Source organism: Gorilla gorilla, chromosome 5 (assembly GCF_029281585.2).
Source record: "Gorilla gorilla gorilla isolate KB3781 chromosome 5, NHGRI_mGorGor1-v2.1_pri, whole genome shotgun sequence".
Taxonomy (NCBI): Eukaryota; Metazoa; Chordata; class Mammalia; order Primates; family Hominidae; genus Gorilla; species Gorilla gorilla.
Window position 1 is genome coordinate 47,708,619 of NC_073229.2, and position 27,785 is coordinate 47,736,403.

General features: G+C 47.1%; 2 protein-coding genes across 23 annotated transcripts in view; one reads left to right on the top strand and one right to left on the bottom strand.

The window, feature by feature from the left end:
* Positions 1–27,785, bottom strand: part of LOC101151917 (putative uncharacterized protein ZNRD1-AS1) — an 85,864-nt gene that overhangs the window by 4,904 nt on the left and 53,175 nt on the right. For 14 of the 22 annotated variants that reach the window (XR_010134061.1, XR_010134060.1, XR_010134064.1 and 11 more), the window contains 4 exons: positions 23,526–27,376; positions 22,063–22,186; positions 21,319–21,437; positions 19,183–21,190 (listed from right to left, as the gene is read on the bottom strand). Coding sequence is in view for 2 of the 22 variants with exons in the window: in XM_055389882.2 (XP_055245857.1) it covers positions 1,159–1,175; positions 1,911–1,977 (84 nt within the window). In the remaining 20 variants the exon portion in view is untranslated. Of the gene's footprint in view, positions 1–789; positions 1,176–1,910; positions 1,978–2,693; positions 9,047–14,806; positions 16,526–19,182; positions 21,191–21,318; positions 21,438–22,062; positions 22,187–23,525; positions 27,377–27,785 lie in introns of those variants that run through there. The other 8 variants (XR_010134056.1, XR_010134057.1, XR_010134069.1 and 5 more) reach the window with 8 other exon arrangements.
* LOC101143108 (patr class I histocompatibility antigen, A-126 alpha chain-like) lies at positions 19,771–23,658 on the top strand. The gene is given in 11 exon segments (XM_063707093.1): positions 19,771–20,320; positions 20,323–20,463; positions 20,594–20,863; positions 21,112–21,281; positions 21,283–21,388; positions 21,984–22,031; positions 22,034–22,258; positions 22,381–22,497; positions 22,941–22,973; positions 23,116–23,163; positions 23,335–23,658. Coding segments are annotated over 11 exon segments (1,317 nt in total). The 5' UTR covers positions 19,771–20,166; the 3' UTR covers positions 23,340–23,658.

Sequence of the window (27,785 nt, forward strand, 5' to 3'; positions counted from 1 at the left end):
GAGATCAGTAAGGAACTTCTTACACAAATGGTTGGCAGAACATGCAACTTGCTTTGCGGATGCACATGTAGACCATCTGCTCTGACCAAGGAGTCACAGAAGCTTCATAAGAGACAATATTTGAGCTGTGTTTTGAGGGATAAATAGGAGTCTGACAGGCATCCAGGACAGGAGAGCATTGCTCAGAATCCAGGACATGAATTTTTCTCCCTTAGGCCACACCAGGACTAAGGTGATTGATTAAGCTGACTGAGGAGCCAGGTGCTTCCTGTCAAGTAAGTGTTTCCCACATCTGACCATCCAGAAGTCACAGTGCTCAATATTGAGTCTTGAGACACAGAGAGGGAGGCCTGATTTGAAAAAGCAGAATTCTGCTGGGGGCCTGTTAAAATGCACTGTTAAAATTCTGATTCAGCAGGTCCAAGACAGGGCCTGAAAATTGCACTTCTAACAAGTTCTCAGGTGATGCCAATGCTACTTGTCCCAGGACCACACTTTGAGAATCACCACCCTAAGGCAATCTGGTTTGATTTTTAATATAAGAAGAGAGCTGAGAGGCAGAGGTATCAGATAAACTAGACCATGCCTGGCCCATCCTGGAGAGCACCCCACCCAAGCCTGCAGCGTTTGATTTCCTTGGGATCCCGGGAATGGCAGACACCCAGGAAGGAATCAAATGTGGGGTTACAGGGCAATCCAGAGGCTGAGCTTCACACAGCATCTGGGGCTCCCACTACTTCACAAGTGGCCCCCACACCCTTAATCCTTCCCATCTCTTATGAAACTGACCTACAGGCCTTTGTCTGCTGTCCTGGGCTGTTTGGGCCTGGGATGTGGCCCTAGGAGCTCTGACTGTACCTTCTGATCCAAATACAGGGTGACCTCATATGACACATACTTAGAATGGGCTCATAATGAGGACCTTCCAAATTCGGCAAATGGATTCAATCATGGGTTTCCCAGGAGAATTACCGAAGTGTTCTCTCGTCTAAATATCACATACTTGAACCCACATGGACAGTAGAGGGAGTTCTGAGCCCGCTAAAGCCACAGTTGGCGCACTGGACCCCGTAGAATTCCTTGTAGATTGAGCTTCACCATTTACATCCGGATTTGGTCAAAATTTCCTTCACCAAGCCAATGGCATTTGTTAATTAATCATGCCCTCATTTTGCCTTTTAATGAATGAAAGACAGACACATAAAGAAAGATAGTGCAATGAAAAAGAAAACAACATACTGAATTATACTGGTAATAAACATCCTTGTTTAAGGAGTGATATAACTTTGAAACAGTATTTTTTATATTAAGGAAGGTAAAAGAATTAATTCTGGCAGGCTTTGGTTTTTTTAAGTTTTTTTTATTTTGAAGTATTTAGTTTTGTTTGTTTTCTCTCCTTTGGAATTATATTTTATTTTATGTTTTGACCTGGCTCAAAATTCAAAAAGTTAAAAGACTCTCTCTTATTCTACCCCATCTTGACAGGTAGCCATTTATATCAGTTTCTTGCTTATTCTTTCAAAGACATTTTGTGCATATGCAAGCAAATATAAATGTATATGTATATAATCTTTCTCCCATTTCACTCAAATTTTAGCAAACTACATCTGCTTTCCTGCACCTTGCCTTTTCCCTTTACATTGTGTCACAAGGACCATCCCATGAAGAAATACCAAAAGCTTTCCTACATCTTTGTGTCTGTTTGAAATTTTCATGATACTCCATTGTATAGATATGCAATATTTAAAAAAAAAATAGAGATTGCTCCTTTTGAGTGCGGTGCTTTTTAACCAGCCCCCTCTTGATAGGCATTTGGATTATTTCTTTCACAGAACAATTTTGCATCATGCAGTATCATGTGAAAAGCTGTAGTGACCCCACTCCTAGATGCATATCCTACAGGAACTCACATATCTCTGAGAGCAGGAGGCAATGTCCCAGAATCTTCATTGCAGTGATGTCTACGATAGAGACAACCTAAAGATCAATGAAGAGGGAAAGAGATAAATTGTAGCATATTCCTCCCATGGACTACTATCCGTCAATGAAAACAAATTAACTATTTGTATGAACATGGATTCATCTCATAGACCACATTAACTGAAAAAGCAAGCAAATGAATGATAAAATCAGAAAGAAACTATTTAAAATAAGTCTAAAAGCAAAGCCAGGCAAGATGGCCTTCACTTGTAATCCTAGCACTTTGGGAGGCCATGGTGGGTGGATCACTTGAGTTCAGGAGTTTGAGACCAGCCTGGGAAACATGGCAAAACCCCTCTCTACAAAAAATACAAAAATTAGCCCGGCATAATGGAGCACAGCTATACTCACAGCTACTTGGGAGGCTGAGGTGGGTGGATCGCTTGAGCCTGGGAGGTTGAGGTACAGTGAGCTGTGTTTGTGCCACTGCACTCAAGCCTGGGTGACAGAGTGAGACCTGGTCTAAAATAACAAGTCTAAAAGACTTCAAACAAAGAGACTTCCTAAAACTTAGTAAAAATATAGCAGCATGCACCAAATTCAAGACACACATCCACCTGCAATTCTTGATTTGCTCAGTACAGTATTGACTGTGAAAGATCAGGCTGTGAAATCAGAACTGTGAAAAATCAGGCTATCTACATATATTTCTATTATTTTTCTGTGTATTCTACATATAGCCAATAATATTAAAATGTCACCAATCGACAAACCTGGGTGGTGCCTTCACAAAGATTTTTTATAATTTTCTATTCTTTCTTCCAGCTGGAACTACTTTGAATTAATGTTTGTGAAGTGAATCCACAGGAACTGAGCAAAATAAGAAAAGAGTTATTGAGTGTGAGAAAAGCTGCACAGAGGTACAGACAGATGGAGAGATGACAATACTGAGCATGTCAGTGACCTTCACAGTAACAGACTTCCTGGAGGAGTGTGAGCTTGAGCCAGAATGAAGAGGATAAAATATGAAAGAGGGATGAAGGAGTGGGGACTTTAGGGGGCAAATATGGGATTGAGTAGGCCAGACTGGGAAGTGTGGATGGATTCTAAACATTCCGCTTTAGGTCTAGCACTTAGAGAAAGAGAAATCATGTTTATTTAGCTCCTTCCACAATCTTTAGAGAAATCTTCTGAAACATTACAAAAAAGACACATAAATGGCCAATAGTCATCAGGGAAAAATGCAAAGTAAAACCACAGCGAGAAACCACTAAGCACTTATTAGAATGGCTGAAATTTAAGTGATTAATAAATATAAATGTTGTCAAGGATGTGAAACAGTCTCATCCACTGCCTATAAGAATATAAAACAGCCACTCTGAAAATCACTTTTATATCATCTAATAAAGTTAAACAAGCTAGTATTCTTTGGCTAGCATTTCCACTCCTAGGTATTTACTCAAGTGAAATAAAGATTATGTCCAAGAATCCCTGTACAATAATGTCCATAGTTCCTTTATTTGTAACAATAAAAAACCATGAATACCCCCACAATGAACAAAAAAATTGTGACTCAGTGATACAATGCAATACTACCAGCATTAAAAATGAATGAATTACTGATACATGCAACAAGCTGGGCAGACCACATAGATATTACACCAAGTGCAAAAAGCTAGGCACAAGGGAGGCCATATGGGATGAATGGATACGTATGAAGTTTTGAAACAGGAAGAGCTACTCTATCATGACAGTCATCAGATCAATGGCTGCTGGGGAAAGGGGGCTAATTTGAAGGCAGAAAAATAGAGAACTTTGTGTATCTTCATAGTGGCATCGGTGCTACAGCTGTATTTGTCAAAATTCATTGATGAATTTGATACAGATCTGATCATTTCAGTATATGTAAATTTTACAAGTTTAAAATGCTTACAATAAAAATTTAAACGTTAGTAATAAAAAATAGTAATTGAAAATATTAGCAACAAAATCCAACAACAGATCAAAACAATACACCATAATCACGTGAGTTTTATACCCAGGATGCAAGGATTGTTTGACATATGTGAATCAAAATATGTCATATACCGCATCAACAGAATGAAGGACATAAACCATATTATCATCTCAATAGATGCAGAAAAAGCATTTGGTGAAACTAAACATTGCTTCTTAATGAGAACTCTCAAAGGAGTTCCTCTGACAAAGGAACCAAGAATATACACTGGGGAAAGAACAGTCTCTTAAATAAATGGTGCTGGGAAAATGCTACCAGATGCAGAAGAATGTAACTAGACCCCTGTCTCTCACCATATACAAAAAATCAACTCAAAAGGGATTGTAGACTTCAACGTAAGACCCAATACTGTAAAACTACTAGAAGAAAACTTATGGGAAACACTACAGGACATGAGTCTAGGCAAAGATTTTATGGCTAAGACCTCTAAAGCACAGGCAAAAAAAGTAAAAATAGACAAATGGGACTATATTAAGCTAAAAAGCTTCTGCACAGCAAAGGAAACATCCAACAGAATGAAGCAATAACCTGTTGAATCGTGAAAATATTTACTAAGTATTCATCCAACCAGTATATTCATCCAATTAGTATATTCTAGACTAATATCTAGAATATACAAGGAACTCAAAAACTTGGCAGTAAAAAATACAAATAATCCAATTTAAAAGTGGACAAAGGATCTGAATAGACATTCCCCAAGAGGAGGCATATAAGTGGCCAGCAGGTGTGTCAAAAACACCCAACATCACTAAATACCAGGAAAATGAAAATCAAACTACAATGAGATATATCTTACCCTAACCCTAGTTAAGATGGCTATTATTAAAAAATAAAAAATAATAGATGCTGGTGAGCACGTGGAGAAAGGGGAACTGTTATACACTGTTGGTGGTCATGTAAATTAGTGCAGCCATTATGGGAAACAGTAGAGTGATTTCTCAAAAAACTGAAACTATTAATAGAACTACTATCTGATGCAACAATTCTACTTCTGAGTATTTATCCAAAGGAAATGAAGTCAATATATCAAAAGAGTACCTGCACACCCATGTTTATTGAAGCACTATTCACAATAGCAAAGATGTGAAATCAATGGGTGAATTTATCAATGGGTGAATGAATAAAGTAACTGTAGTATATACACAATGGAATGCAATTCAGCCATAAAAAAAGAATGAAATCCTGTCAGTTGCAGCAACATGGATGGAACCAGAGGTCATGTTAGGTGAAATGAGCCAGGCAAGGAAACACAAATATCACATGTTGTCACTCATATGTGTGAGCTAAAGACGTTAATCTCATGGAGGTAGAGAGTAGAATGAAAATTACCAGAGGTTGGGAAGAATGTAGGGGTGGGAAGATGTAGAGAGGTAGATTAATGGGTACAAATGTACAGTTATATTAAAAAAAAGTTCTAATGTTCTATAGCACAGCAGGCCAACTAAAGCTAACAATTATGTATATTTAAAACAGCTAGAAGAGTGGATTTTAAATATTCCCAACACAAGGAAATGATACATGCTTGAGGTGATGGATTCCCTAAACACCCTGACTTGATTATTCCACATTCTGTGCATGTATCAAATGATCACATGTGCCCATAAACATATAAAATGTTATGTATTACTTTTAAAAAATATTTTTAAAATAAACTCAACACAATATGGGACATTTTAAAAAGTACAAAAATATGACCATGATAAAAATTGGCAAATATTTCCTTTTTATTAAGATCCACTTTGTAAGTTCAAGCAGAATGAAGCCCATACAGCATCAGAAGAGGTGGCTCTCCTGAGAGAATCTTCTCCCCAGTTAGAAAGGCAGAAACAGAATTCCTGGAGAAAGTAAGACTCTGGAGAACTGCACAGCACCTCTTCTTGGGGTCTGGGGTTACCCAGATGTAGGGAGGGTTCACCTTCTGGGAAAAACTAAACGTTGGTTCTTGTTCTTTTTTGTTCTTATTGCAAGACAAAAAATTGAGAAAACCAAGAGAAAGCACCAAGCCAAAGGGATATACTCTCTTTTATTTTTTAGAATATCCACTACCAAGGATGATCCACGCTGTTATGAGATGAATTGTGTCCCTCCCCAACCGAAATTCATATGTTGAAGTCCTATGTTGAGAAGACAGAAGTGGCCATCTACAAGCCAAGGAGAGAGGTCTCAGGAAAAAGCAACCCTGCAGCACCTTGACCTGCACCTGTAGCCTCCAGAACTGTGAGACAATACATATTTATTATTTTACTCACCCAGCATGTGGTACTTTGTTATGGTAGCCCTAGCAAATTAAAACAGAAATATTACCTTTTCTACTCTGTCCTATGTATGAACATGAGACTTTTTAAGAATATGAATTACCTGGGATTCCAAAACATAGAGTGAGTCCATGGAAAATAAGATGATACAGGGTCATTTCCAAGCCTTTGTGGGTCTCCTGGCCACCACACAAACATGGATGTGTTCCTATTTCTTTTCAGTTTCACACAGTGCAAAAGTTGTGGACATAGAATCACAAACTGTGTTTAATTTATTTGAGACATTGAGTGAGCTAGTTTTGCCCTAATTTTATAGAAAGATGATGAACAATCATAATTACTAAACCAAAGAGGCTTTTTGGCAGGGGATGGCAGGTACTATGTTTTCTCCTCCTTTTAAAGTGCATTTTCCTAAAGAGTCTTGTCTAGGAGTAAATGTCATCACTTTGCTTTTTTCCTCCACATTGATCACTTGGTCCTCCCTGCATTTCAGTAAGGTTGCTAGAATGGAGGCATTTGTCCATGATTCACAGATGAATCAGAGGCCCTATGAGTAGAGAGCTTCTCCTGAAGTCACACAGCTCGTGAGTGGTGGAGCAATGACAGGCACATGACTGTCCAGGTCCCTAGTCCAGTTTTCTGGGTGCCATGACAATTACAGCCTTTGGTTCCTTTTACATGTAGTTCATTTCTGAACCTGAGAAGGAGAATGCACCTCAGGTGACTAACAGTTTTTGCTGTTCTGTACTTGTCTGAGAATGACCCCAAAAGATTTTTAAACGCCAATTCTTTGGCTACCAACCCTATTTTGCCCAGGCATGGACATGGAGCAGGTGAACACTGCCTTTACCTATGACATGCCTGAAGATTCTGAGACCTACGTGAATCAGGTAAGCTCCACACGCAGAGGGACACCCACTCTCCCACCCACTTATTTTCTGTATCTTTTCACACTTCACTTCTTCATTCCTCCCTCTGGCTGTCTTCCCTCTTTGGGGTCTTCTAGTCCTAACCTCTGTCTCCTTCCAGGTGACTAGAGCAGGCTGGTTTGGAACAGGGCTTGTGTCGGATGAGAACTGTGCCAGGACCCTCAGTGATGGGCAGCATCACTTTAAGTTCAGTGTTAGGAGCTACCTGCTGAGACAGACATCTCCTCCACAGTGAGTGCTGATTTCATGAAACCCTTAGTTTCTCCCTATTCCTTACTGTGTCTTCAATCCCATCATGTAGGTCATGGGCACTTAACGCATAATGAACAATTGACTGGTTCATGCCCCCTGGCCTTTGATGCTGTGTTGGGACGTTTTGCTGCCCTCTATGTGGGGTCTCTGCCTTTTCTCATATTACATCTCTTCCACCATGCCCAAGTCCATCCTCTGAACCCAGGCAGTACACCAGTGTCTGCATGTGTGCTGTGTGTTCCTGCCTTGCTTTGTCCTTTCATGCCTTATTCTCACTGTGCCATGTCTCCTTCTCAGTTGAACAGATGCAGTAGGAGACTCGTTCATTCTGGAATGTGACCATCTGCCCTTCAGGAGAGGACAGCAGGGTGTGGGTGAAGGAGACCCTGCTGCCCCCACACCTGACAGCCTCCACCACCCCCTGGCTTTCCTCTTCTGCATCAGCACCACTCCTGAACCATCATTCCTGATTGTCAGAATTTTTAATGTAACTAAACATGAAACACAAGTGCATCTGCATTATGTGTGGGTGCTGTCTCCCTTTATTGTATTTGGGGTAAGATTATTTTAGGGCATGGTCCAGGGTAAATTCCTGTAAGGCCTGGGTGCCCTGCTGTGAGGTCAAAGGGGGACGGACTGCAGAGCCCTGGCTCCCCAACTACCTGCCAATTTCCGGCCCTTTGTTGCGGTCTCTTCTGCTTTATCTGGCCTGAGAGAGGCTGGGATGTTTCTGATTCTGGGGCTCCTGGTGGATAGTGCGCAGTATTTCCAGGGATGGAGGGTGCCGTGGGCACTGGTGGGAAGCTTGAGTGTCTCCACCCAGGCTTTCTTGGTGCCTCCTCATCTATTCCTTCAAATTCTAGACCTTGAGCACCAGGGCCTGGGCCCCTGACCCCCTCCTGCCCTTCCAGCAGGGCCTGGTCCAGCTCCAGCAACTCCTCAGCTTGGGCCAGCTCAGCTGTGTGGGGGGCTCATGGCCCTGGTGAGGGGGAGTGGTAGAGGGAGCATCAGCCAGGGCAGGGGGCTGAGGCCCTTGGAACCTGTATTGCAGGGTCTGGCTGTAAATGAGGAATTTTACCTCCCTTTCCCTTTTTCTAGCCCATTAGCTTAAGGCCCCCTGTACTGAGAAGCCCAGGGAGCCCCTTGTCTTGGGCATAGGCCTCTGGGGAGCAAATAGAGATCCCCGGCTCAGGGAGTATAACTGGATACCTTGAACAAGGATATGGGGTCACTGGAAAGAGAGGACCGGCTGTCCCTCTCCGCTAAGAAATAATTAACTGTTAGATGAGGGGGAATTTCTGTTCAAGGGCTCTGTGGACTGTGCTGCTCTGGAGGGGGTGGGGAGAGAGAGCCCTGAGGTCTGAGCTGGGGTGTGGTTGGGAAGGAGCTGAGAGCTGAGAGCTGGAACTAGGCAAGGAGCTGCAGGGGTGAGGGTGGTGCCGGGTGGGATTTAGAGGATTTCCCCCGACTCCTGTGCTGATCCCCTTCACATCCTCCACCCCCACCCTTGGTGTCCGTCGACATGCGGGGGTGACCTCATCTTCCCACTGCCCCTGGAGCTGTTCTGCTCTTCCACGCTTGCCTTGGGGTTTTCAGAGCAGCATCTTTGTGAGTCCTGGAGAGCTAGGGACCAGGAGGGCCGGAGGAGGTGAAGACAACAGCACCGAGAGATCCTGGAAGAGAAAGGACCATGGTAGCTGAGGCAGGGAGCAGTCTGAGTTGCCTAGAAGACACCAAGAGTTTGCTCCCTCCAGGCCTTGGCTTTGCTTCAGCACCTGGCTCTGCATAGGCCCCACCCCTGCCCTGCTCTGCTGCCTCCACCTCCCTCTCAGCCTGGTCCCAGACAGAATCCAGACCAATTCCTGCTTCTGATGTGAAAAATGATCCTGCCAGTTTAGGCAGAGCTTGCTTTAGAGCACTGGTGCCCAGGCTTCCACAGGTCTTGTGTCTGTTTTTCTTGGCACTGGGTTTCTTCTCACTTATTCTTCTGAATTGGCAAGGCAGGAATTACATCACTAGTTTGCAGATGAGGAAACTGACTCATATGGGCTCATTCAGCACTCACTCACTGGGCAAGTGTCTCTCAGGGCCAACTGTGGGCCAGATGTGCCCAGGGCTCTATAGCTAGCTGGTGGAAAGGCCTGGAGGGTTCATATTCAGGTCCACCTGACTTGAAAACTCATATTGACCTTACTTAAGTACTGATTCCCGATTTACAATCCATGCCACAAACTTTACTGTCATATCTAAAGAAGTTGCTACAGCAGTCTTTAGCAACCACCCTCCTGATCAGCCAATAGTCAACACTGAGGCAAGACCCTCCCCCAGCAAAAGATTAGCAAAACCTGCACACCCTCTCTCAGGATGTTCCTGCACCTCACAGCTACAGCAGCAACCTGGTCTCCCTGAGGACAGGACCCCCTCCAAAGTCCTCCCACATGGGGGAGTTTTCCCAGGGACTTGTACCCCTGGGTTCAGAGGTGAGGTGGGGTCCTTGCTCCTCACTGTGGTTCTCACACCTTTCTCCCTCCCTCCTCCCTAAACCCCTAAGCTGTCAGCAGATTAGGGCCCCATTCCCCATATTGTAGCCATTCCCTTTGTGCCCCAAGCCATTCCTCCTAATCCTGACCCTTGTAGCTCCTGGTTCACTGTCACCCTCTCCAGCAGTGCTGTCTCCTTGACTCTTGGTGACTTCAACATACACAGATGTGGTGGGCTGAGTAATGGTCCCCAAAGATGTCCAGGCTTAAGCCTTGGAACATGTGAATAGGTTGCATTGCATGGCAAAAGGGACATTAATCATGTAATGAAGATTAAGGACCTTAAAATAGGGAGAGTATCCTGGACTATCTGTGTGGGCCCAATCAAATCACATGAGCCATTAAAAGCAGAGAAACTGCCCTGGCTGGAGTCAGATTCTGCAGAAGAGGAAACAGAGGAGAAGCTGGAGAGAGGAGGTCAGGAGTTCCAAGCAGGAGGACTGGATGTGCCTTAGGCGCCATGTGTGAGTACCTGAGAGAAGGCTCTAGGAGCTAAGGGTGGCTCTTAACAAGGAAGTGGAAATCTCTGTTCTATCTGCAAGGAAGTGAATTCAGACAAGAACTTGAATGAGCTTGGAAGTGGATTCTTCCCCAGTCTCCAGGAAGGAATGCAGGCCTTCCCGTACATTGATCTTAGCCCTATGAGACTGTGTGGACTTGCAACCCACATGACTGTGACATGATAATTAGGTGCTGTTTAAAGCCACTTGGTTTGTGGTAATTTTTATGGCAGCAATAGACACCTATACAGCAGAGAAGAGGCCCTTGCTCCCTGGACTCTCAGATCCTGGAACTCCTCTCCTCCATGACCTTCTCCTCTCTCTGCCTGAATCTCATGCCCTTGTCATCCCCTAGGCCTCATCACGGCCAAGAACCCCAGCCCTTCCATACTCTCAATCTCACACTTCCCACTCTCTGGCCATCTTTCCACTCATCCCCTTGCAAGGTGGCCACAGGCTCTGAGGACACAGACACTATCATTTTATCATATGCTGTGATGTAATATCAGTGAACCACTCATTTCCTATGTGCCTGCATTCCAGGCTTGGAGTCCACCCTGTAGTACATCAATTCCAACAATCCTTCCAGCCCACTGGGATTCCCAATTGAGTGATCCTGCCATCTACTCCCTGTCACTCACCCTTGGTGTCCTCTCCTCCCTCTTCTCCCATTTTGAATTCTACAGTAAATAATTTCAATCCCTCCCTTGCCTCTCCCTTGCATTGTCATACTCACCTGGCAAAACTACACAGCTGGTGGGTTCCACCTCTGTCTATGCTGCACCTGCCCCATGAGCTGCAGGAGACTGGAGAGCAGCACACAACATGCTGACTGGTCTCTTTAAGATTCCAAACCTCATGGGGAGCCCCTACCATTGATGTGGCCAGCAATCACCCTCTCCCTGCGTGGTTCACCCTCAGCCTCCTCTTGGCCTGGGTGACTCCTAGACACCTTCTCTCTGTGCTCACACATCCAACCCTTCTTCCCCATTTTTACCTCAGCTGACAACCTTGCCTCCTACCTCACTGAGAAAACTGAACACATTAGAAGACAACTTCCCAGATTCCACCACTGTCTACTGATGCATTTGCAGCTGCACCACATGTCAGGCATTTTACCACATGAGGGATTGCTGGGGGTTAACAATTCTGCTCCCAGTCAGAGCCAGTCCCTCTTCTGGTGCCCCAAACATCATCCCTTCTCATCTACTTAAAGTTGTCAGTTCATCAATTAGTAGCTTTTTTTATCTTTATCATCAACTTTTTCCCTCTCTCCCCACTGGATCATTGTGGCAGTCATGAGAATGCACATCCCAGCCCCTCAGCTACAGAAAGCAGAATTGATGATGACCCCAGCTCTTGAAGCTTGAAATCTATTGCCACATTTGCTCTGATCCCACACCTGCCCCCTGATCTTTTCCAGCCAATGATTGAGGAAAGCAGGGCAGAAACTAAGGCAGGAATATTTCTGCTCTGAAGGCTGACTGCAGCCCCAGGGCTCCCTGACTCCTTTACTAAATTTCCCTTAGCCTGCACAGGGTCTAGGATGCTTCCAGCTGACCTTCCTGCCCTCTCTCCTTCACTGGGGCTCAGAGTTGCAGTGTGGTCTGATGGCTCTCCCAGTGTTTTCTGTCTCTCTTCTGAATTTCTCTCACAAGTATTTCCCTGAATAAATCCTTGCACATTTACTACTGTATTGGGGTCTGCTCCTCAGGGGACCCTAACTAACCCAAGCGGTATGAAGGGTGACCCATGAAAACAGGCAAAAATGGGAATTTGAAATAATCTTGCCCACTGCCTGGCAGGCCAAGAGGATGCCACCCGGGTTGGTGGGGGACACAGAAAGTCCATGGCATAAGTTGCAGCTGAGGTGCTGTGGTCTCCTCAGTGCTGAGCTGAGAAGATGCCCTGGTTAGGGGAAGCTATGGCAGGTGAGGTGATAGAATGCCCTACACAATAATGATGAGGTTGGGGGAAACCTACAAAGACAGAGGAGTTGGGTGGTTACTGCTTGGCTGCGTTGATGCCCTATAAAAGGATCATGAGAATCTGTGGGTTGTTAACAGCTGTCACTGGCTACAGGTGACAGCCTCTGCAGTGTCTCATGGAGAGGCCTTTATCTCCTGTAGTGAAAGGGCAGATAGCGTGGAATGGCAGCTGAAGACATCATTACGAGGGCCGCAGTGCTCCAGACATGTCTGACACTCAGCCAAAGCAGGCCTGTTACAGGAAAGTCAGGGTCCTGGTGGGGAAACCTGAGATTCTGGAAACTGGAACCAGGTTATCCGATGGGTGCCCTCCAGGACCCTCTGGGAATGCAGAGGAGGCTCACCATTATCTAATAATGGTTCCCACTTCCTGCGCTAGAAGATGCTGCAAAAGCCTCACCCCCGTGATTCTGCGGGAATCCCACTCAGCAGCTTTGCAGGAATTAGCCGCCATTTCCCCACAGGAGCCCAAGGAGCACTTCTGGGATTGGAATTTGAGGGCGTTTGATCAAGAAACCAGAATTTCAGGCTGGATGAATAAAAATCCTTTGGCTTGGAGGCACTTTCTCAAGGCATGGGTTTGTCAAACACCCCAGGACTTTGATAAGTGGAGCTAAACCCACCGCTGGGGTGAATCCATATAGATTGGAAGAAAAGATGCCCAACTCTCAACAAGGTAGACATCTCTTAGTTGCCCTGGAACATGTAAAGGAAGGAATAACGAGGCTGAGGGAAGTGGGCATGGTGAAGGCCCACCAGGGCCATGCTCCACAAGAGGGCCCAGAGGAAACAACCTTCCACCAGAGCCTCAGGGACATGATGGTGAAAGGGACCTGCATCACTAAGTATAGGGGTGTTGTCCTCTGCAGGCTGGGGGTGATGGTAATAAAGATGGTCCCAGAGTTGCATTTATCCATATCCCTGGGGAGAGTGTGGCCCTGAAGAGACAGAGAAGTGGTGGCAGTGACCTGAAAAAGCAGAGGGCATGGTTACTATGGCAACTTCAGAGTAGCAGCCAGGAGAACTCAAGTTGCAGGGAATGTGGGGAAGGTTAATAGAGGGTGGTATCCCAGGGTTAGGACAGGCAGCCAACAAGGGCGCTGCTTGATATCTATGATAGAAATGAAAGAATTGAGGAGCAGGAGGGTGAAGGTGTTTGACCCAATACAAAGTCATGATCCCATCCTTAATGCCTAGACCTCAGCCAAGATTCAGATTCAGATCTCAGTGACAGAGGAGGAGTCCATATCCCTAGGAGGAAGACCCTGCAACCCCGTGGAAGTATATGCTGGCACAATTCCCTCAGTCATTCGGCAAAGGAACCTATAGACATTTACTTGGGTGGTTGTACACTGGGGAAAGGAAACACGCAGAACTGGAGGGATTATTGACACTGGGTGTGAGCTGACATTGATGCCCAGATGCCCACAGCACTCATGTCTCCCATCACAGTGGGGCTTATGGAGGCCAGGGAGTAAACCTGGACAAATTATGGCCCACAATGGGACCACTCGGCCAACAGATCCAACGCTGGATATCTTTCAATTCCCTGAGTGCATAATTGACACTGCTGCACTGCTAAGTGGAGTCACCCCCACACTGGGTCCCTAGTCTGTGGAGTAAGGACTCTCATTGTGCTGAAAGCCAAAGGGAAACCTCTGACACTGCCCACATCCTGGCCAAATCAAAAATCATAGTGTGTCCCAGGGTGGGTCTTGTGGAAGACACTGAAAGTATTATGGGGTCACACCAACATTAGAGAGCTGAAGGATGTGGGGTGGTGTTGGGGCTGTCTGTTGTCTCTATGTAATCCAGCAACCTGTCCCTGAGGGAAACTGGTAAGGCCTAAAAAATGAATGAGATTACTCCAGGTCTGGCCAAGTAGGAGTTATAATTGCAGCTTTTATGTTGTCTGGTTATCACTGGTAGAGCAGGTTAATAAAGCCCCGGGCACACAGTGTGCCGCTGTGGATTTGGTGAGTGCATTCCTTTCCACTCCAATTAGAAAGTGGATATGGGCTGGGCGCGGTAGCTCATGCCTGTAATCCCAGCTTTGGGAGGCTGAGGCCGGTGGATCACCTGAGGTCAGGAGTTCTAGACCATCCTGGCCAACATGGCAAAACCCCGTCTCTATTAAAAATACAAAAATTAGCCAGGCGTCATGTCAGGTGCCTGTAATCCCAGCTACTCAGGGGGCCAAGGCAGGAGAATCACTTGAACACAGAAGGCAGAGGTTGCAGTGAGCCGAGATCACGCCATTGCACTCCAGCCTAGGGGACAAGAGCAAGACTTTGTCAAAAAAGAAAGGAAGGAAGGAAGGAAGGAAGGAAGGAAGGAAGGAAGGAAGGAAGGAAGGAAGGAAAGAAGGAAGGAAGGAAGAGGATATGGAGTGATTCACATTCATGTGGAATCAACGACACATTTATTTATTGTTTGCCTCAGGGCTATTGTAACACCTGTGCCCTCTATAGTATAGGCTTAAGACTGTACTGGACATACTGCATATCCTTTAGGATATTAAATCAGCACATTTCATTGACAACTTCATGTTGACTGGAGTAGATGAGCAGCAGGAAGAAAGTGCACTGTAGTCCTTTGCAAAACACACGCACCCCACAAGGCGAAGATAAACCTTATACAGCTTCAAAGGTGGGCACTGAAGTGAAGTTTTATGGGTGAACAAGTGCCAAGTGTTTAGGGGAATGCAGGTGTGTCCCCTCCAAGGTAAAAGAAAAACTGTTGCATCTTGCATCCTCACCAGAAGCAAGGAAGCACACTGCTTGGTGAGCCTCTTTGAATTATAACACCACATTCCACATCTAGACATTTTGCTTTGGCCCACAGTCTAGGTGACATAGGAGGATGCCAGCTTCAAGTGGGGCCTACACAGGAAAGGACCCTGCAGCAGATCCAGGCCATGGTACAAGCAGCCACCATCCCTCAGACCCCCTGGGGCTGGTGGTGCCAGTGGTGGGGAAAGACACAGGATGGAGCTGAACCAAGCACCAGTGGGAGAGTCACAGTGGAGGGCCTGGGATTCTGGAGTAAGATCATATCATCCACAGCAGAGACACATGCCCCCTGTTAGAAGCAACTTTTAGTGTTCCTTGTCCTGATTCAATAGAATGCTTGACCACGGGATACCAAGCAACTACAGGGTTCCAAGTGCCTGTGTGACCCACAAAGTCATAGATGGTACAGGCCCAACAGCATTCATCATCAGGTGAAAACAGTCCACCTGGGTTGAGCTTGAATCCCTTGTTGACACCCACAGAAAACACCCAAGTCTGAAGTGGCACTGAACTACCAAACAGACAAATGGCAGCTAGCCAGCCTTCACCATGGGTCAGCCCAGGCCTGGTAGGATGAGTGCATGAATGGAGCAACCACAGTGGCAGGCATGAGGCTCCGTAAGGGGCCAGCAGCACTGACTTCCCCACGCCAAGGCAGATCCAGCTGCTGCCACCTCTGAATGTCCAACTCATCAGCAATTGAGGCCCGTGATGTGCCCTAGTGGGGCACTATTTCTTTACATGACTACCCACTAAGTAACAAGTTGACTACATTTAGCTACTTCCAACCTGGAAGGGCCAGAGTTTCATCTTCACAGGGTTAGGTACCGATTCTATGGGTGGGTTTTCCTGTCCTGCTCTCAGACACAGCCAGCACCACTCTCTGGGTGCTGTTGACATTCCTGGTCTGCAGGCTGGCAGTGCTCCTAGCCCATTATCTGCCTGAAGGACACATTTTGCAGGGAAAGTTTCAGTGTTTCCACGGCTGTGGGTTCCACTAATCCTATCACCATCTGTACCACCCAGGAGCTGCCAGCCACAAGGAAGGTTGGACAGGTCTTCTACAGGCACAACTCAGTGCCAGCCTGGAGGAAGCACTCTGAGGGGTGGGTGCCATCTTTCAGGACACAGTGCATTGTTTGAATCAGAGACGTCTCTAGAGTTCTGTGTTCTCAATAGGAAGAACATGTGTGTCCAGAAATCAAAAGGCGGAAGCAGGTTTGGCTCCATGTCCAATCTCTTAGATTCACTCAATGGGGTATTTCGCATATTTTATCTCCCAACACTGGGCTGTGCAGGATATGAGGTTCTGGTTTCCAAAGGAGTGTACCCCTAAAAGGAGACAAAAGACAGCCCACTGAACTACACATTACTTTAGTCACCAGAGAAGTTTGGACAGTGTGTGCCCAGAGACCACTTGGTGAGAAGAAGATTCTCCTCCTCTCCAGGCCCAGGTAATAAATAGATCTTCATCCCCAGGAGATGGCATGGCTGTTTCACACAAGGGTAGAAGTGTGTGTGGAAACCAGAGATCCACCTGGGAGCCTTCTGGTTTCCCTTGCCCCATTGTAAGTGTTAGCAGAATCATCCAGCAATTCAGCCTGAGAGGATTTGATTTCCAAGGGCCCAGACCCGTCAGGGCAGAAGGTTTGAGTCACACTCGTGGGTAATCTCCCAAGGCCCTGCTCTTGTGCTCTGACATCCTCAGTACATTGGTGCTGAGGCCCTGCTTCCCATGGGCTGTTCCCAACGACTGATGGGTCATACCAGTGACACTAAGGCAGGACATTCCTAGGAGACAGGGGACTCCTCTGATGGCCAATTGTAGCTCGAGGACTCCTCTATGGCCTTGCTCAGTGAAGCCCTCAGATGACGCAGGCCTAGGCTGACAACTGGACTGCAACCTTGTGAGAGGCCCTGAGCAAGAAGCACTCAGGGAAACCTCTCCTGGATTTCTGATCATTGGAAACTGTGGGAGATGAGGAATATTTGTTGTTTTGAGCTGCTAAGTTTTACACAATTTGTTATGCAATAGTAAATAACTAATACATTTTCACAAGACAGGATGCATTATTACATGTTAATTTGCATTTGCTCTAAATTTATCATCATCATTATTATTATTTTTGAGACAGGGTCTTGCTCTGTCACCCAGGCTGGAGTGCAGTGGCATGATCACCATGCACTGCAGTGTCGACCTCCTGGGCTCAAGGGATCCTCTGACCTCAGCCTCCTGAGTAGCTGGGACTATAGTCATGAACCACCATGCCAGGCTAATTTTCTAGTTTTTTTGTAGAGATGAGAGTTTCACCATGTTGCCCAGGCTGATCTTGAACTTCTGGAGTCAACAAGTCTGCCTTCCTCTGCCTTCCGCAGTGCTAGGATGGCAGGCGTGAGCCACCACCCCTGCCTAACTTAATTATAAGACATTAAACATGTAACTTAGTTTTAAAAGGAAAGAAGAAGTTCCATGGCTGAAGAGGATGTATTTTATTATCGTTCACAATGATCACTTTACTTGAACTTCAATTTCCAACTGTGTCCAAATTAAACACAAAAGGAAGATTCATCCCTTGCTAGAGTGATTCTATGATGGCCCCAACAACCACCTCCTGGTCATTCACCTTCCCCCCAGTTATTCAACCAACTCTAATGTAGGTGCTGCTGTGAAGGAATTTAGGAGACATAATAAAGGGGCTCAATTAGTTGACTTTAGGCTGGGTTTATGCTGCTTGGACTGTCCTAATCAGGAGAGTCCTTGAAAGGACTGGGTTCTTCCTGAGCATAGAGATTCACAGTGTGAGAGGGATTCAGCATGAGGGGTTTCCTCCACTGTGGGCTTTGAAAATGAAGGGGCTGTGTAGGAAACAACACTGGTGGGCACCAGCAATTGAGTACAGCCCTCCCTGTTCTCTACATTGACAGCCAGCAAGGAACAGGGACCTCAGTCTTAAAACTGCAAGAAAGCGCATTCTGCCACCTCTGTATAAGCCTAAAGGAGGATTCAAAATGAAGACTCAGATTTGGGAAGCCTGGAACAGAGATTCCATCTACATCATGCCCAGATTTCTGACTAAGGTACTATAAACAGATAAATGGGTGTTGTTTGGCCAGGCGTGGTGGTGCACTCCTGTAATCCTAACATTTGAGGAGCTGACACAGGAGGATCACTTGCAGCCAGGAGTGTGAGACCAGCCCAGGTAATACAGTGAGACACTCGTCTCTACACTTTTTTTTTTTAATTAGCTGGGTGTGGTGGCACTTGTCTGCAGTCCTAGCTACTCTGAAGACTGAGGCAGGAGGATTCCTTGAGCCCAGGAGTTTGAGGCTGCAGTGAGCCATGATCATGTGACTGCACTTCACCCTGGATGACAGTTTTTAGAGACTCTGTCTCTAAAAACAAATAAATGAATACAATAAATAAAAACAAATAAATACAATAAATGGGTGTTGTTTAAAGCCAATGTTTGTGATAATTTGTTACACAGTCTTATAAAATTCATACACAGGCTCAACAGACTAATGGAATGAACTGATGAATTGATATATACACCAGTTACATAAAATAAAATCTTTCTGAACTTTTTCAGTGTTTTACACTTTATAATTATCTGTGATGCAATTTAATACACTCATATTTCATTCATTCAGTCAACAAAAATTAATTTAGTCCCTACAATGAACCAGGTATCCCCTCATATGCTCACGTGCCTGACATTCTAGAAGCTTCACAAGACCAAGGTGGAGCCACTGGAGTGTTTTAGGTGGAGAAATGACACACTTTGACTCACATTAGCAGGACCACTGTGGAGAGAACAGTCACGTAGCAGGTAATGGGAGAGTGCCAGTGTCACAATTCAGGAGTGACAGTGTGATGGGGACTAAGGGGAGAGGAGGGGCTGAGTGATAAGAGGGACGGATGGAAGGGCTGGAGAAGCAGTAGGTGAGGAAAACGAGCAGAGGGATAGAATTCAGAAGCAGCACAACTCTTAGGTTTGAACACTTTTTTTTTATGGTATTTCAATAGATCCATCTACAGAGCCTTGCAGCGTGTTACTTGCAGTTGGCCTTTAATACCTTAAGTGGGTCTGCTTAAAAACTAATTGTTTTTATGTTAATCAGGTTTTAAAAATACTAAGTGTTCCTAAGAAATATACACACCACTTAGATGTGGATACTTCCTAAAAACAGGCAGTGCATGAGCACTGGTGATGGGCATTGTGACTGCATCGAGCGCTTGCAACTTTGAGGTGAATAAAGTCTGTACTGACTCCTGGTTGCAACACATAGGAACACAGTGGCTACTTTGTATTGAGGAGATGTCCTGGACTCACAGAAACTCAGGGCTATGGAATAAAGGTAAATTTAAAATACCACAAGCGGGAGTCACAGATACCTTGTTTGCAAAAGTGAAACTTAGGAGCTTTGTGAGTCCTGTTGTAATGCTTTTAGACACTTTATATATCAAGAGGCCAAAGTCACATGTTTTTACCAATTAGATTCCTGATCATTCAGGGGTTACCAAGATTCTGCTACCCACTGTAGTTACTACACAAAAAGCAAACTGGTCTCTATACTATCTCATGCACCCAGGCACAACTTTTCCAGATTTAAAGAAAAAGAAAAAAGAAATAAAAGAAAAAAAGCTCTGTCTCTACACCTCCATTCCCAGGGAGAGCTCCCTCTCTGGCACCAAGCTCCCTGGGGTGAGTTTTCTTCTAGAAGAGTCCAGGGGAACAGGTAAGCAGTGGCGAAGCAGGTAGTCCATTTCAGGGACAGGAATTCCCGGATGAAAAGTGAAGGGAGAGAGACGGGGCCCAAGCCGAGGGTTTCTTCCTGGTTTCTCGGACAGCTCCTGGGCCAAGACTCAGGGGACATTGAGACAGAGCGTTTGTCACAGGAGGAGCGGGGTCAGGGCGAAGTCCCAGAGCCCCAGGCATGGCTCTCAGGGTCTCAGGCCCCGAAGGCGGTGCATGGGCTGGGGAGGTGCAGCGTTGGGGATTCCCCATCTCCGCAGAGTTTCTCTTCTCCCTCTCCCAGCCTGCGACGGGTCCTTCTTCCTGGACACTCACGACGCGGACCCAGTTCTCACTCCCACTGAGTGTCGGGTTTCTAGGGAAGCCAATCAGCGTCGCGCGGCCCCGGTTCTAAAGTCCCCACGCACCCACCGGGACTCGGAGTCTCCCCAGACGCCGACGATGGGGTCATGGCGCCCCGAACCCTCCTCCTGCTGCTCTCGGGGACCCTGGCCCTGGCCGAGACCTGGGCGGGTGAGTGCGGGGTCAGGAGGGAAACGGCCTCTGCCGTGAGGAGCGACAGGTCCGTCTGGCTGGGGCGCAGGACCCGGGGAGCCGCGCCGGGAGGAGGGTCGGGCGGGTCTCAGCCCCTCCTCGCCCCCAGGCTCCCACTCCATGAGGTATTTCAGCACCGCCGTTTCCCGACCCGGCCGCGGGGAGCCCCGCTTCATTGCCGTGGGCTACGTGGACGACACGCAGTTCGTGCGGGTCGACAGTGACGCCGTGAGTCTGAGGATGAAGACGCGGGCGCGGTGGGTGGAGCAGGAGGGGCCGGAGTATTGGGACCTACAGACACTGGGCGCCAAGGCCCAGGCACAGACTGACCGACTGAACCTGCGGACCCTGCTCCGCTACTACAACCAGAGCGAGGCGGGTGAGTGACCCCGGCCCGGGGCGCAGATCACTTACTCCCCGCTCCATGCCTCACGGACGGCCCTGGTCCCCTGAGTCTCCGGGTCCAAGATCGACCCCGAGGCTGCGGGACCTGCAGAGATCCTCGACCCGGGAGAGCCCCAGGCGCCTTTACCTGGTTTCATCTTCAGTTGAGGCCAACATCTCCGCAGGTTGCTAGGGGCCGGGCCGGGGCTCGGTGGGCGGGACTGACCGCGGGAACTGGGCCAGCGTATCACATCCTCCAGGGAATGTTTGGCTGCGACCTGGGGCCCGACGGGCGTCTCCTCCGCGGGTATGAGCAGTATGCCTACGACGGCAAGGATTACATCGCCCTGAACGAGGACCTGCGCTCCTGGACCGCCGCGGATACCGCGGCTCAGATCACCCAGCGCAAGTTATGAGGCGGCTAATGTGGCTGAGCAAAGGAGAGCCTACCTGGAGGGCACCTGCACGGAGTGGCTCCGCAGACACCTGGAGAACGGGAAGGAGACGCTGCAGCGCGCGGGTACCAGGGGCCATGGGGAGCCTGCTCGATCTCCTGTAGATCTCCCGGGCTGGCCTCGCACAAGGAGGGGAAGAAAATGGAAACACCACCAGAATATCGCCCTCCCTCCTGTCCTGACGGAGAGGAATCCTCCTGGGTTTCCAGATCCTGTATCAGAGACTGACTCTGAGGGCCCACCCTGCTCTTCCTGGGACAATTAAGGGATGAAGTCTCTGAGGGAGTGGAGGGGAAGACAATCCCTGTAAGACTGATCCGCGGTCCCCTTTCACCCCACAGCAACCTTGGGCACCAGGACTTTTCCTCTCGGGCCTTGTTCTCTGCCTCACACTCAATGTGTCGGAGTCTGACTCCAGCTCCTCTGAGTCCCTTGGCCTCCACTCAGATCAGGACCAGAAGTCCCTGCTACCCCGCTCAGAGACTAGAACTTTCCAAGGAATAGGAGATTATCCCAGGCGCCTGTGTCCAGGCTGGTGTCTGGGTTCTGTGCTCCCTTCCCCACCCCAGGTGTCCTATTCATCAGGATGGTCACATGGGCGCTGCTGGGGTGTCCCATGAGGAATGCAAAGTGCCTGAGTTTTCTGACTCTTCCTTTCAGACCCCCCCAAGACACATGTGACCCACCACCCTGTCTCTGAACATGAGGCATAATGAGGTGCTGGGTTCTGGGCTTCTACCTTGCGGAGATCACATTGACCTGGCAGCGGGATGGGGAGGACCAGACCCAGGACATGGAGCTCGTGGAGACCAGGCCCGCAGGGGATGGAACCTTCCAGAAGTGGGCGGTTGTGGTAGTGCCTTCTGGAGAGGAACAGAGATACACATGCCATGTGCAGCACAAGGGGCTGCCCAAGCCCCTCATCCTGAGATGGGGTAAGGAGAGAGATGGGGGCGGTCATGTCTCTTAGGGAAAGCAGGAGCCCCTCTGGAGACCTTTAGCAGGGTCGGGGCTGGGTCCTGGAGGTCAGAACCCTCACATTCCCCTCCTTTCCCAGAGCCCTCTCCCCAGCCCACCATCCCCATTGTGGATATCATTGCTGGCCTGGTTCTCCTTGGAGCTGTGGTCACTGGAGCTGTGGTCACTGCTGTGATGTGGAGGAAGAAGAGCTCAGGTGGGGAAGGGGTGAGGAGTGGGGTTTGAGTTTTCTTGTCCCACTGGGGGTTTCAAGCTCCAGGTAGAAATGTGTTCTGCCTGGTTACCGGGAAGCACCATCCACACTCATGGGCCTACCCAGCCTTGGCCCTGTGTGCCAGCACTTACTCTTTTGTAAGCACCTGTGACAATGAAGGACAGATTTCTCACCTTGATGATTGTAGTGATGGGGATCTGACCCCAGTAATCACAGGTCAGGGGAAGGTTCCTGCTGAGGACAGACCTTAGGAGGGCAGTTGGTCAAGGACCCACATCTGCTTTCCTTGTTTTTCCTGATCCTGCCCTTGGTTTGCAGTCACACATTTCTGGAAACTTCTCGAGGGCCCAAGACTAGGAGGTTCCTCTAGGACCTCATGGCCCTGCTACCTTCCTGGCCTCTCACAGGACGTTTTCTTTCCGCAGATAGAAAAGGAGGGAGCTACTCTCAGGCTGCAAGTAAGTATGAAGGAGGCTGATCCCTGAGATTCTTGGGATATTGTGGTTGGGAGCCCATGGGGGAGCTCACCCACCCCACAATTCCTCCTCTAGCCACATCTCCTGTGGGATCTGACCAGGTTCTGTTTTTGTTCTACCCCAGGCAGCCAAAGTGCCCAGGGCTCTGATGTGTCTCTCACGGCTTGTAAAGGTGAGACCCTGGGGAGGCTGATGTGTGTGGGTTGTTGGGGTAACAGTGGATATAGCTGTGCTATGAGGTTTCTTTGACTTGGATGTATGTATTCAGCACATGATGGGCTGTTTAAGGTGTGACCCCTCACTGTGAGTGATATGAATTTGTTCATGAATATTTTTTCTATAGTGTGAGACAGCTGCCTTGTGTGGGACTGAGAGGCAAGATTTGTTCATGCCTTCCCTTTGTGACTTCAAGAACCCTGACTTCTCTTTCTGCAAGGGCATCTGAATGTGTCTGTGTCCCTATAGGCATAATGTGAGGTGGTGGGGAGACCAGCCCACACCCGTGTCCACCATGACCCTCTTCCCCACACTGACCTACATTCCTTCCCTGATCACCTTTCCTGTTCCAGAGAAGTGGTGCTGGGATGTCTCCATCTCTGTCTCAACTTCATGGTGCACTGAGCTGTAACTTCTTACTTCCCTATTAAAATTAGAATCTGAGTATAAATTTACTTTTTTCAAATTATTTCCATGACAGGTTGATGGGTTAAAGGAGAAGATTCCTAAAATTTGAGAGACAAAATAAATGGAAGACATGAGAACCTTCCAGAGTCCACGTGTTTCTTGTGCTGATTTGTTGCAGGGGAGGAGAGTAGATGGGGCTGTGCCCAGTGTGTGCTCAGGCCACCATGGGCTTTATGTGGTCACAGCTCACCTGGGTCATCTTTGCTGCTCCATTGTCCTTGGCCCTTCAGTAGAACCTTGTCCCACCAGGATCTGTGATCACAGGGACTTGGATGTCACCTAGGGTGGTCCCTACACATCGAAGTCCTTCCGGTATCAAGAGACAAATTTTCAGACCCCTGTATCTTTTGCCCTCCTTCCAGGTCTCTTTCCTGGACTGTATTTTCCATCTTTTTCCCCAACCTTCTTAAAGGAAGCAGATTCTGAAATTTGCAGAGAGGAGGGGTCCCATAGTTTCTCATCGTAGGTAACTTTCTGTTGGAACTCCTCTTCTGCTCTCCTACTCTTCTTCCTGCCTGAGTTGTAGTAATCCCAGTGCTGGCTCCAATCCAAACTCATGCATTTATAAAGCAGAGTCTAATTTAGATTTATATGGGGTTGGAAAATTGGACCCACAAGGCTAGGATTATCTTTCCTGAACAGAAAAATATGGCTGTGTGCTGCAGTGTGCAGGAGGGTTGGTGCGGGAGGAGGTGGGAAGGACACACAAGCAGCCCTGGTGAGAAAAGCACTGGCAGCACTGATGTTGGTGTGAGATGATGTTGTTCTTTAGCTACGTTAATAAAGATATTGCCTTTAGAATACAGAGGTGCTCTACAGTGATCATTCATTCAACTGACATTTGTTGTCTGCTAGGTATATGACTGTTTTTGCATTTAGAAAACATCATTAAAGTAAAAACAGAAAAATTTCTGGCCTTGTGGTGTATACGTTCTAGATGCAAGCTTGTCCAACCCGCAGCTCTCGGGCTGCATGTGGCCCAGGACAGCTTTGAATGTAAGAAGTTGTTTTGCTTATCTGTGGTAGCAAATATCATGAAAATTATGCACACACATTTTTTTCTTTTTTCTATTCTTTCTGCTCATCAGCTGTCATTAGTGTATTTTATGTGTGGTTCAAGACAATGCTTATTCTTCCCAACTGGCCCAGGGAAGCCAAAAAATTGGACACCTCTGTAGGCAGATGATAGATATAGTATAAGCAGAGTAGGAACAGAAAATGCTTGAGTTAGAAGGTGGCAAGTGCTGTGTGGCAGGTGATCCAGAGGGTGGGCTGTGGGGACAGGAAGGTGGCTGTTGTGCTGGGTGGTCAGCATGGGCCTTGTTGCAAATGTGACCTTGGAGTAAAGATTTGAGGGATGTGAGGAGTTGTCTACAAAGATGTCTGGGAAAGTTCTTTTCAGGCAGGGGAACCTTCAGTGCAGATGCACTAGGGCAGGAAATTGTCTGTGTTCCTGGAATGAGGAAGAGGACAGAAGGGCTGGACACAGAGAAACTGAAGTGAGGTCAAAGGTGTGGCTAGAGCAGGTAGCCCTGAAGGGTGTGGGAAGGGTGTTGACCTTTGCTCTGAATGACATGGGGAGGACAGTTTTGAAAAGTGGGACATGGTAGGGCTCATCCTTTGAAAGCTTCTTTCTGGCTGCTGTGCTAAGAACAGAATTGAGAGGTGGGGAACCAGTGATGCAGTGCGGAAAATGGTGGGAAAGGAGTACAGTATTCTAGGATGGACACGTTGCTTACCTTGACTAGGGTGTGAGCAGGGGAAATAGTGAGAAGTGAAGGGATTCTGGATGAATTTGAAGATGGACTCACAGCACTTGCTAATGAATGTGAGAAGAAGAATCAAGGACACCCACAGTACTGGACTGAGTGAGCAGAAGGGTGGAGCTGCTGTCAGTGGAGATGGGGAGACTCTGGCAGGAGCATACAGAGGAGAGGGCATCGCAGGCATTCAATGGAGGAGACATCTATGAGGAATGCAGGTGAGGGGCCCAGATGCCTCTGCAGCTACAGATTCATCATCCAATCACTCTCCCACTCCCACCACCGCTGTGTCTCAGAGCCAGAGCACTGATTCTCCCCTGGGCTGTGTGCACAGGTAGGTGAAAGTCAGGGAAGTTATGGTCTGCTATTGGTTATAATAAGTCACAGATCATTATGCTTTCTCAGATAATTAAAGAAATAATAAGAGAATGTGTAATTAGGACACTTAGAAGACTACAATAATGCAAAGGTTTTTATTCATCTAAAGAAGGTAACATAAGAAAAATAGTTGAGCAAGAAAGAGATAATATTAGAAGGCAGCAAATGACAATGGACAGACTTAAACCCAACGAGGTCAATAATTACATTAAACATAATGGACTCAGACACTCCAATTACAAGACAAATAGTGCAGGGGGGTAAAAATAACTAACTAACTAACTAATCATGGGCTGTTTACAAAAGACATAATTTCAGTAGAAGGTAAAGAAAAGTTGAAAGTAAAAGGATAGAGAATAAATACCAGACAAACATTCATGAAAGACCACATGGAGATGCCATTTAGAAAAATTACAGGATATGAGTCTCCTGAGACATAGAGTACATGTAGACAGCTCACAAGGTCTTTTTCCCTTTTTTCAGAGACAGGGTCTGTTGCCCAGGCTGAAATGCAATGGTGATATCATACCTTACTGTAACCTCAAACTCCTGGGCTGGAGCAATTCTCCTGCCTCAGCCTTCTGAGTAGCTAGGACCACAAGCCTGTGCCGCCACACCTGGCTATAATGTCTCATTTTCTCATTTGCTGTGGTGTGAACAAGGAAACAATACCATGCCATGTATTTGACTTGCAGCAGGTACACAACAAATGTCAGGTGAATGAAGAAATAAAACCACTTAGTAATCCAAGCCATATCCACATTTACATTTTACAGATGAGGAGCAACATCCCAGACAAGTAAAGTAAAATAAATTGATTTACATCATCCAGAGCAGAATTGAGAACACATTCCCTGTGCTAAAGGAATCAGAGCTCTACTAGGGGTCATAGCAGATATCATGCAAGTCAGACATGCTAATTACTAGAACTGGAAATGATACATTTCAAGATATACTAAACAAAGGGTTTGGAAGGATTAACTGAATGCAGAAATAGAGGAAGAAAATGGATTTGTTTAAAAGATGGTTAGAATCTTTAAAGAAACAACATTTTTTTAAAGTGGCCTTATGTGGACCAAAGCAGAGATGAACTCAAGTGTCAGGTGGGAAAATGCCTAAGTGCAGCTTCTAGACCCAAAGGAGACCTAAAAATCCTGGGACATTTTCGGTTGTCACATGGGGATTGGTGGGAGGGGGTGAGTGGGGTGCTGCTGCCAAACCTCCCACAATGCACAGGACAGACCACTCCACAAGATTCTCTGTCCCAAATTGTTAATAATGCTGCTGTTGAGAAACCCGCCCCAGAGGTAAATGCTGTAATGTCCTCACCATTTCACAGATTAAGAAACTGAGGCACCAGGGGGAGAAGTGTCAGTAAGACCTGAGCTGCAGGTTGAATCCAGGCCACTTGGCTGCAGGGTCTTGGCTCCCCTGGTTAAGTCAGGGACCCAGTAGCCGACCACAAACAATCCCAGCTGCACAGTGCCTTCGTGGTCTGTGGGCGCCTTCATGGTCTGTGGCGCCCCCTGGTGTTGACACTGGGCCTGTGGCCAAATGAGGCTTGAGGGAAAAGGAAAAAACAGGTTTGGGTAGGGGGATACTCTTTCAGGCTCTCCAGATTTCCAGCCACGACTTACGCTCAGAAAAAATAATGTCCACCTTAATTATCTCTCCAACCCTGTTTTTCCCTGTCCCGGCTAGTTCCCTCCCTCGACTCCATCAACATCGGCACCTGCCAGACACCCACCACCCACCATGTAAGGAGTGAAAAGGCCCCAGGACTAAATGACAAGACGAGGTTCCACCCCAGCCATCCCTCCCCTCCTAGAGCTCTAGCTCTGTGCCTTTAGTGCTTAGGCTCTTAACCTGGGGTCCAGGAACCCACTTTCCTATGACACTGCGTGAAGAAGTGATGTTACACGCACACATGACTTCACTACAGGACATTGGACATTAATATTCATCAGAT